Below are 10,855 nucleotides of genomic sequence, written 5' to 3' on the forward strand. Positions count from 1 at the left end.
TTTAATTGTTGTTAACAAAAGGAACATTTATAATGTAACGGAGGTTTAATCATATTGACTCAAATAAACTAGTAAGTTCAGATAACTCCGACTTAGCCAAAATAACATAAGATTTCTGAGTACGCAGCGGAATAAGGGTTCTAATTACATGTATGAAGACATGTACCCCAAGAGTTCACTAATACATAATACTGAGACAAAAGAAGTCTCGCTCGTCACTTCATCACCACCGTCAGCTGCTCAACCTGCATATTTAGAAATATATGTAGGGCTAAGTACTAAAGTACTCAGTGGACATATATGCCTAGGTATAAAAAATACATGCTTCAAACTGTAAATTGTCATGCCATTATAAACAGTACATCAAGGAGATTTTTCGCTAAAGGAGCCCAAGCCTACTGAAATCATTTGTGATTCTTAAAGTTCGACTGATCAGTCTAAGTTCTCTTGTAATTTATTATATCTGAAGCTCTGTGCCGGAGAGGTGGCCATCTCTCACGGACACTTGATCGGCCAACCCGCTCGATGACTCACGGTCACTGGTGTACACTAGTCCCGGCAGGATAGCTATCAACTGCTCAGGGCCCGAATTCGATTACATAATTGTAGATAGATATCATACTAAAACTGAAACATTTATGGCAAGACAATAGTTGAAATAACTTTCAGTTCAAAAATTTTGTAAAGAAATAACTTGTTCAAATGAAACATTGAAATCATTTGATATATATAAAAATAAACCCACTTGTCTTCGGTGTCGGAGAAGTAGAGCTCGGCGTCGTTCTAACGTCGGTTGTCACTCGTGCCTTTAGTGATTGGCATCGTTGAGGTTGCCATGCGACAAAATGAATTCTAGTTAGAAACCAATCCAACTCAATCTCCATATTATACCCTTATCACAAGCTTAACCTTATCTTATACCCCTTTTACTAATAACCCAAGTGGACTTCTCAAGTAGGGGACATCTTTGCCCAACTATAAGACTCTTAATTTTATAGGTGAATAGCACTCAAAAGTCCACATAAGTCATTCACACATAAATAAGACTCATATGAATGCATAAGTACAAAATCTGGAACAACTGCACTCACTGCCTCTACACTGACTCAACTTTGAAGAATAAACTGTTTTCACTCAGGACTCTCCTGGGTTCGAAATTTACATCACTGAAATTTCTCTGAGTCTAGTTTCATTTAAAAAACGTAGGCTGAAAAACTCCAAGTGGATAAAAAGATATGGCCATTTTCCTACCGTCTACCAAATTCACTAGATTCGGGCAACTGGAAGTTTTGATTTTTAAAAAATAGTAAACATTGTCAAAATAGTCTGAATTTTTGTTTGTAGATACCCGACACATTTATCTTTCCACCATAAAAATTTGAGAAGCATAGAGTGGCAGAAAGGTACAGGAAAAGATGGCTCAAGGGTCTGTCTTTTGAAATTTTTGGCAGAAATTGGTTGTAAGAGTTTTGTATTTTAAAAAGGTAGTAAATGAAGTCCAAATGACTTGAAATTTTACATGAATGTTCATGACACTCCTATTTTTGGCAGAAACTGGTAGTAAGAGTTTTGTATTTTTTGGTAGAAATTGCATAACACATATCATGCTATATACACACAAAATGAAGGTTAGAAGCTTACTCCAAGAAGATCAAAGAAATGAAGTAGATGATGCTTAGGATTTCTTGAAGCTTTTCCCTACTTGATGCTTAAACCTTGAATCTTTGAAAGTTTGAGGAATTTCTTAGCTTTTGGGTGTATAAAGGTGGAGTCTTGGAAGCATTTTCCTTTGCCAAAATGGAGGAAGAAGAAGAAGAAGAAAGTGTGAGGGAGAGAAGGGGGGAGGGCCGACACTTTAAGGGAAAAAGGGGAAGTGTTCTTGACTTTTGTGATATTCCCTCAATCTTGAGGATCTTAGGCATATCTTTGGGTATCCTCACTTGATTGGTGGATAAGGGAGGAAAAAGAAAAGTGAGGAAGAGAGAGAGAGAGGGGAGGGGACGTCCATAGGGGAGGGGGAGAGAGAGGGAGTCTTTTTTTTTTTATCTTATTCTAAGATGAGGGGATTTAATCACCTACTACCTCATTATACTACACCCATACTTATACTATATGCATGCATCTCATGAAAATTAAATAAAACTATGAGAAAGTGAATGTAGGAAAAATATTTCTCACTAGTGAATGTAGGAAAATATATTTTACTTATGATATAGGAAAAATATATATGTCTCTATGATATTAATAATATCATAATATCAATGCATTAATAATCATGTGTGGATGTTCCACCAAGTGAAAATAATCACATAAACATTCAACAAAAATAGAGTGAGGTTGGGTTTCTAAGGCCCGATAAATTAAAATCGCTTCCAATTAAACTCACTGTAAATCATAACTCATTATACGCCCGGATGCATAAATACTCTATTAGTAAATAATAAAATCCTTAATAAGACCAAATTAAGGAATATTAGGCTCAAAAAAATACGGGCGTTACATCCTCACCCCCTTAAAAAAAATTCGTCCCGAAATTTGAAATCTCACCTTCGGGAAACAACTCTGGGTATTTCTTCTTCATCTCATCCTCTAATTCTTAAGTTGCTTCTTCTTGACCATGATGTCTCGATAAGACTTTCACTGATGTGATTGACTTATTTCTGTTGTACCTTCCAATCCAAAATGGCTTCGGGTCTTTCTTCATAACTCAAGTCTGGGCTAAGGATCATCTCTTCTTGATGGATCGTGCTTTGGATCATAAACGTACTTCCTGAGTTGTGATACGTGAAAAACATTGTGAATGTTCCCAAAACTTGGCGGTAACGCCAACTTATAGGCCACTGGGCCTATCTTCTTTAGAATCTCATAAGGTCCTACAAATCAAGGTTTAAGTTTTCCCTTGACACCAAACCTAATCCGTTTGGAGGGCGATACCTTTAGGAAGACCTTGTCTCCTATTTCAAAATGTAACTCAGTTCGGCGTGCATCAGCGTAAGATTTTTGCCTATCTTGTGCCTCCTTTATTCGTCATCTGATCTAGCGAACTATCTTAATCATCTCACTGACCGCGTCCGGTCCTAAAATTTTTCTCTCACCCACTTCATCCCAGTAAAGTGGGGATCTGCACTTCCTTCCATACAATGCCTCGTAAGGTGCCATATCAATGGTTGCCTGATAACTATTATTGTAAGCAAACTCGATCAACGGCAGCACTGACTCCCAACTTCCGCCTCTGTCTAACACCATTGTTCTTAACATGTCTTCGAGGATCTGGATTGTCCATCGGTCTGTGGGTGGAAGGCGGTGCTGAAATTTAGCCTCGTGCCCAACTCCTTTTACAAACTCCTCCAAAATCTAGATGTGAACTTTGAGTCTCGATCTAAAGTAATTGACATGGGCACGCCGTGTAAGCGCACAATCTCTCGAACATACAACTGAACTAACTTGTCTGATCCATACGTGATTGGTATTGGTATAAAATGGGCACATTTCGTGAGTCGATCCACTATTACCCAAATGGCAGTGTTTCCCCTCTTTGTCTTGGGCAAGCTGGTCACAAAATCCATTGCAATGTGCTTCCATTTCCATTCCGAAATTTCTAATGATTGCAACTTTCCATACGGCCGTTGGTGTAGGGCCTTCACCTGCTGGCATGCTAGGCATTTCTCTACAAATGATGCTATGTCTCTCTTCATGCCTTCCCACCAGAAATGTTTCTTTAGATCCTGATACATCTTAGTGCTTCCTGGGTGGGCAGTATAAGGGGTATCGTGAGCTTCGCTCATGATTTGTATCCTTTAGCTCATTGTCGTGGGGAATGCATATCCTTCCCTCAAAGAATATAGCATTATCCGATGCTTCTTGGTAGTTCTTGAGGTCTCATTTTCTTATTGTTTCTCGAAGCTTCTTCATTTTCTCATCCTTTCTTTGTGCTTCTACGATCATCGTTCTTAGGTATCGTTGCAACAACGCTTGCCATTGTTCCTGGTGGTTTGACCACTTCTATGCTCATCTTGCCGAATTCTTTTATGAGCTCCTTCTCTCGAGCGATAAGAGATCCCAATGTAGATTGAGTCTTACGACTCAATGCATCAACCACTATGTTAGCCTTGCCCGGGTGGTAGTGAATACAGCAATCATAATCCTTCACTAGTTCGAGCCATCTCCTTTATCTCATGTTAAGATCCTTCTGCTCCAAAAAGTATTTTAGGCTTTTATGGTCTGTGAATATCTCGCACCTAACTCCGTATAGGTGATGTCTCCAAATCTTCAGTGCGTGCACCACTGCAGCTAATTCTAGATCATGGGTCGGGTAGTTCAGTTCATGTGGTCTAAGTTTTCGCTATGTGTATGCTATCACCCTTCCTTCTTGCATCAGTATGCAACCAAGTCCGTTTTTGGACGCGTCTGTGTAGATCACATATTCCTTGTCGGCTGTTGGAATGGCTAACACTGGTGCAGTAGTTAACTTTTCCTTGAGTTCTTGGAAGCTCTTCTCGCACTCCTCTGTCCAAGAAAACTTTATCCCTTTCCTAAGTAGCTGCGTCATTGGCCTTGCGATTTTGGAAAATCCTTCTTTGAACCTCCGATAGTAACCTGCCAATCCTAAGAAACTTTTTATCTCATTAGGGTTAGTAGGCGATCTCCATTCACGCACCGCTTTCACTTTCTCAGGGTCCACTTTAATCCCTTCTGATGACACAATATGCCCCAAGAACGTGACTTCCTTGAGCCAAAATTCACACTTGCTGAACTTGGCATAAAGGCGCTTCCTCCTCAACATTTCTAGGACAATCCTCAGATGTTCCTCATGGTCTTTCTCATCCTTCGAGTATACCAAGACATCGTCTATGAATACTAAGACAAATTTGTCCAAGTACAGGTGGAACACTCGATTCATGAGGTCCATGAACATGGCATGTGTGTTGGTTAATCCGAATGGCATAACTACAAACTCATAGTGGCCATATCTAGTTCGGAAGGCCATCTTAGGTACGTCTTCTGGTCGAATCTTCAGCTGATGATATCCCGACCGCAAATCTATCTTTGAGAACACACTCGCTCCCTTGAGCTGGTCAAAGAGGTCGTCTATCCTTGGTAGAGAATACTTGTTTTTTAGTGTTACTTTGTTCAATTCTCTATAGTCTATGCACATTCGCAATGTGCCATCCTTCTTTTTCACGAAAAGTACGGGCGCACCCCAGGCTGATACGCTTGGTCTAATAAACCCCAGGTCTAAAAGTTCTTGGAGTTGTATCTTGAGTTCTTCCAAACCCCGTCGGAGCCATCCAATACATTGCCTTTGAAATGGGAGTTGATCCCGGTTCCAAATCAATGGTAAATTCGATCTGCCTATCTGGTGGCGGTCCTGGCAGAATCTCTGGAAAACACATCTGGAAAGTCTCGCACAATTTCCACATCTTCTATGCTCTTTTCGAGTCCTGGCTCTCCGTGCAAATACACGAGGTAGGCTGGGTATCCTTTCTCCATCATTTTTATTGTTTGCAGAGCAGAGATGATCATCTTTCTTCTCCCCATGCTGATTCCGTGGAAATGCGTTGGTTCCCTTTCTGGGGGTCGAAACGAGATTCGTCTTTCGTTGCAAAGGATGGTGGCGTAGTTCTCAGCTAGCCAGTCCATTCCTACGATTATGTCCACATCTCCCATCGGTATAACATAAGAGTTGTTCACTACCATCTTGAGTGATCCTATGTTCAATTCTAAGTTCACGCACACATGTTTTACTGTCGTCATCCCTCTTATTGGTGATGATATACTCAACTCCTGATCAGCTCTTTCCGTTTTAAGCCTTAAGGCGTTGTCTTTGGTCTGAATTCCCAATTATTGTTGAAGATTCATGACAGTAGATTCAAGGAAGGCAAGTTTAACCTTGAGATCGTAAGTCTCATCTTCTTGAATGAGCAGCCTTTCGTCAAGCACTTGAATTTCTTCATAAGAGAGAGGCCTTGCTGACTTCGGACCTTCATCAGCTGAGTCTTCATTCCCTGTTTGACGAATTGGAGACTCAGGATGAGTTTCATCATCATTGTTGTGATCTTCCTTGAAAAGACCTTTGGAGATTAGATACTGTCTGAAGTTGGGAGACCAGTCATGGATTGCATCCTAGAGATTTGTGATTTTAAATTTTTCAAAGACACTGTTCTCTAGAGCTTCCATTTCAGCATTTGTAAGAACTTCGTCAATTCCCTGAAATTTGGATCTGGGCGTTGTCTTGACGAAAATGAAGAAGAAGTAGCTGACGAGGCCTTGAAACTCTTCAGCATGCTCGGTTGCCATGATTAAGGGAAAAGTGGTAGTGACACAATGTTGAGCCAGAAGTGTCAGATAGTTCTTAAGAAGCGCGAGTGGAGTCACTGAGGATGAAGATGCATCATTGAGATCAGCAGGCTCTGCAAACTTGACCTTCTTGTTGAAGCTGTCAAGGCAGAAGTGGAAGAATCCGGTGAGAGGAGGATGGAGCTCTTCTGTTGGACTTCCTTCTTTGTCAGCTGCTTGTGACTCTTTTGGTGGTTGTTCTTCTTGAAATTGAGGAGGGTCAGCAGAGGATGACTGTGGTTGGTGAGAAGCTTTGGTATCCGGAATCAGTGCTTCCTCTGGAGTCCTTTGTGCAGCTTCTTCAGAGTCCTCTTTAGATTGTTGCTGAGGAAAGTCAAGAGAGATCTTGACTGGAGTTGAAGACCTATCAAGGTTCCTTGTGACTGAACCTCGAGTTTTGTAGTGAGCCTCTGTTGTTCAAACAGGGGTTTCACTAAGCAAGTTGGAAGTCCCTTTGGTTGAGCTCTTTTGTTCTTCAAAGAGATGAATTGTGGAAGATACTTTGGTGGTGTTCTTCCAGAAGCATTGAATCCTTTTCGTGCTGTGAAGGATTAGGGATGACACTCTTGTTCCTTGTCGTAGATGTCTGGAGGAATGAGTCTCTCTCTTTTGTTCAGCAAGAATTTGAAGATATGCCCTTTTCCCAGTTGAATGGGCCTTCTTGAAGCAGTGCGATCAGTACCAGTTTGTGTGGTCTTGACAGATGACCCGGTGATCCAAGGATGCCAAACCAGCATTTCTTGATCATTTCGGCAATGGGTCTGAGATGGGAATGCAGTTTTGACATGCTCAAGCCGTTCTTGATGTCCAGGTTGGAGGAGACATCATCCATCAGGGTGTCTCTCATGAGATTGGCTGCTTCTTCGTTTGAGAAGATTGGTGCAGGTCCTTCAGCTGGAAGGTTGAACAGTTCTCTTGCTGCTTGAGAGATGTTGACAGTAAATTTTATTGACTCTGTGAAATCTTTGTTGGTGTAGATGTCGATGTTTGTTGTGCATTCTCCAGTCGACTTGTCAATCTGAATGGTGTCATAGAACATTCTGATGGTCTGTTCATCGAGAAAGAATTCTGGTGAACTGTGAAGAAACTTTGTCCATCCATGACGACTCAAGATCTCATTGATCTTGCAGTATTCAGAAAGTTTCTGAAGTGCCTCATTTGTGACGAAGGGTTCGTAACAAACGACTTGTTGAGAGGCAGATTTCGAAGATCTTGCCATGAGAAGGGTTTGGAAAGGGATGTTTCTGCAAAGATCTTGAAATTTTCTCACAGAGATTGAACTGTGGATTTCACGGTGAGTTGTGAGAAAAGAAGACACTTGTTTGATTTGAAGCGAATGAATTCTCAGAGATTGAGTAAATCTTTTGTAGAAGATGAAACGATTTTGAAGATAATGTGGAAGATCGTGCACAAGGCGTTTTCAATGATCTTTTGAAATTCGTGCAAATAGAGACGTGACACGTGGATCAGTCCGCTTGTTAGTAAAAAGGGCGAGATCGTGCGAACGTGTGACAACTATATTTAGACGAAAATTCTAAGTGTCATTGAGCAAAAGGAAAAGATATTTATCAAGACAAATCAGCCTTGTAACAGTTTTCAGTGGAGAGATGTAAATGAAAAATGGTCATTAAAACTTATGAGCTCATTGAGAGAAACTTACAAGTCAACTATTATTGAATTAGAAGTTGAGAGCAGTGGAAGTTCCCCCTTAATAGATGACTGATTCTTCTTTAGCCATTCCGGTGTTGACTGTTACTGCACCTTCTTCTCTTGTTTCATCTTTCTTCTTGTCTGAAGCGTTGCTTCATGAATCACTCCTTCAAATATTTCTGACTTCTTTTTGAAGTTCTTTTCTGTTTCTTCAAGACGTGACATAAGTTCTTGTTTCTGAGACTGAAGAAGTTTCAGTCTGTTGATTAGTCTGCTCTCTTGAATATTTCTTCTATCAGCTTCGTCTTCGTCTGAGACATAGCGCATGACAATCCTTTGAGCATCTTGCATATAGTGAGTTTCTCTGATGATTTGCTTGTGCTCCCTAAGGAGATTTTCGAATCTCATTCTTAGGTCTTGATACTCTTGTCGAAACATACATTGAAATCAATGTTCACAAAATTGCCATTGAAATCAATTTGAAATTGATTTCAAATTGAAAACTCCCTTTTTAATATAGTATAGATAGATAGATAAAGATATATATATTGACCCAATCAAGCATTACTTTATTTTATTTTATTTCAATTTATATTTTTACGAAAAGGTCATAACACAAGTTTTTGGATAAATAAATAAAAATTGATTCACCGATCACGCGTTAATCGCTATTTTCGGTTTGAATTCCATGCATTAATATCTAATCAATATTGACCCAATCAAGCATTTTGTTTTATTTCAGTTTATATTTTTTTTTTACAAAAAACAAATTTTGGGATAAATAAATATGAGAGAGAAGTAGTAGATTGTATTGCTCCACACTCTTCATCCGTCTCGTATACGTAGGGCTCAAGTCTATTATTTTTTCTATTTTGCGCTCATTTATTTATTCCGTAAAGGGTTCGATCGTTCAATTGCACAACCATCATCACTTCTCACTTTAGGGAAAGAATTGGATCCTAATTTTCTTCTTCTTTTCCTTTCTCTGTTAGGCAAATTCGATTGCCCTCGCCGACGCCATGGCTAAAAGCTCGTTTAAGTTGGAACACCCTCTCGGTATAACCCCTTTTCTCATCGTTGACTAACCCTAATTCCTATCTAGGTCTTGCTTCGGTTATTTGATCGGTATATTTTATTGAATTTCGCTTTAGTTTGAGGTCCCAATTTCACTGTCTTCGGACTCGCCGGATCTGGGTCGGGTTTTTTTGATATATTATTTGCTACCTTTGATCAATTATATCGGTATGATCTGTATCATATAATTGGTGTTTTGTGTGTGATGTCGGATGATTGACTCTTTCTTGGTTTGCTTCTGGTTGATGTGAATTAGGAAACTTTACCTCACAGTAAATTAATGTTGAGTTTAACCTGTATGTGTGGTTTGTAGTTAGTAAGTTTTGATGCTGGAAATAATTTCATCACACGATTATGTGAGTGAAAGCTAATTTTGCTTCATTCATATCTCATTGAAAGGGTGGGATTGGAGATTTAATGAGGATAAAAATTCTCAATCATGTATATGATCAATTATCAAAAGTGAACACCTCTTTAGTGTCAACCGCACTTCTATTTTCCTTTCTGTTGATTTTTCGTTGATCATTGACATTAATGTACTGTTTTACATGGTGCAGAGAGGCGACAGGCTGAAGCTGCTCGTATTAGGGAGAAGTACCCTGACAGAATCCCGGTAGTACGGGTTTAAAAGAACAACTTGAGCCTTGGATACTTGATCATATACTAAGTTTTGTTTCTCATGCCGTGCAGGTTATCGTGGAGAAGGCCGAAAGAAGTGACATCCCTGATATTGACAAGAAAAAGTTAGTTGCATCTTCATGTTATTCCCATACCTGGCCGTTCATAGTGTCTAGTAGGAGCTACATGTTTATTGTGTGTAGATTTACTTGTGATTAACTCTATTTCATCGGTCTAGAAATTCCAGATAAGTGACGTACGTGTCCAAAGCAAAATTAATACTCCCTCCATCCATGATAAAACTTCATACTTTTCCTTTTTGGGACTTCCACAAAAAACTTCATATTCTATTTTTGGACTATAACACACCACTTATAATATCCCATTACCCTTAATTTTCACGTTTTCACCACTTCCAATACTAATTGAAACACATTATCACCACTCTCAAATCTCAATACACTCAATAACTTTGTCTTATACCTGTGCCACTCCTTCCTAGGAACTTTTATCATGAACGGAGGGAGTACATCTTTTAACTTGAGAAAATGAAACTCTAATTCTAGATTGTATTAGCTGCAGCTAGTTAGGCAGGCAAACATTAGTTTTTGCTATTTCCATGTAAGGGAGAAATGAAGTGGGGAATACTGGACCAAGTATTATACTTAACTAGATGTAACATTTTGCTGATGTTTTTATTAAAATAAAACTGCAGGTATCTAGTTCCTGCTGATCTTACTGTCGGGCAATTTGTATATGTTGTCCGCAAAAGAATTAAGCTCAGTGCTGAGAAAGCCATCTTTATCTTTGTGAAGAATGTGCTCCCTCCTACAGGTGAGGAGAAACTTCTTAATCCAGTAGTCCTTTGCTTGTTCTTGTTTCATCTTTTTAAAAATATGCTCCCTTATTTTTACAGCTGCAATGATGTCAGCTATCTATGAGGAAAATAAAGATGAGGATGGGTTCCTATACATGACTTACAGTGGCGAGAATACTTTTGGATTGCTCTGAGATTGAAGCTCAGTGGAGCTATGTACATAGTCAAATAACGCTTTGTAAATATTTTCAGTTATCCTTCTGGTGTTATCTTCTCGAAAGATTGTCTTTGACTTTTCTGAATTGGAAAATGTCGATACTTTAGTGGCATCTAATTATATATAATTCAGTTTCCTTATCA

General features: G+C 39.4%; 1 protein-coding gene and 1 long non-coding RNA gene across 3 annotated transcripts; one reads left to right on the forward strand and one right to left on the reverse strand.

Annotated features, from left to right (window-relative positions):
* Window positions 1-2,059, reverse strand: LOC131011553 (uncharacterized). The gene is made up of 3 exons (XR_009097013.1): window positions 1,642-2,059; window positions 746-806; window positions 1-245 (listed from the first exon to the last, which is right to left on the reverse strand). It is a non-coding gene; the product is annotated as an uncharacterized LOC131011553 (long non-coding RNA).
* A 6,672-nt stretch (window positions 2,060-8,731) lies between these two features.
* Window positions 8,732-10,855, forward strand: LOC131011554 (autophagy-related protein 8C-like). Of its 2 annotated transcripts, XM_057939324.1 has the most exons (6): window positions 8,732-8,828; window positions 8,979-9,042; window positions 9,618-9,673; window positions 9,751-9,803; window positions 10,394-10,512; window positions 10,595-10,855. In XM_057939324.1, the coding sequence occupies exons 2-6, from the start codon at window positions 9,006-9,008 to the stop codon at window positions 10,687-10,689; spliced, it is 360 nt and encodes a 119-aa protein (XP_057795307.1). In that variant the 5' UTR covers window positions 8,732-8,828; window positions 8,979-9,005; the 3' UTR covers window positions 10,690-10,855. The 2 variants fall into 2 exon arrangements, with proteins under 2 accessions (XP_057795307.1, XP_057795305.1); XM_057939322.1 differs by having other exon boundaries at window positions 10,394-10,855.

The sequence above is a fragment of the Salvia miltiorrhiza genome, chromosome 2, assembly GCF_028751815.1.
Source record: "Salvia miltiorrhiza cultivar Shanhuang (shh) chromosome 2, IMPLAD_Smil_shh, whole genome shotgun sequence".
Taxonomy (NCBI): Eukaryota; Viridiplantae; Streptophyta; class Magnoliopsida; order Lamiales; family Lamiaceae; genus Salvia; species Salvia miltiorrhiza.

What these genes read in the sequence shown, in the direction of transcription:
- LOC131011554 (XM_057939322.1), top strand. Translation starts at nt 9,006, where the DNA reads ATGGCTAAAAGCTCGTTTAAGTTGGAACACCCTCTCG. An exon ending in TAAGTTGGAACACCCTCTCG is followed by an intron (nt 9,043 to 9,617) that starts GTATAACCCCTT and finishes TACATGGTGCAG; the next exon opens with AGAGGCGACAGGCTGAAGCT. An exon ending in CCTGATATTGACAAGAAAAA is followed by an intron (nt 9,804 to 10,393) that starts GTTAGTTGCATC and finishes ATAAAACTGCAG; the next exon opens with GTATCTAGTTCCTGCTGATC.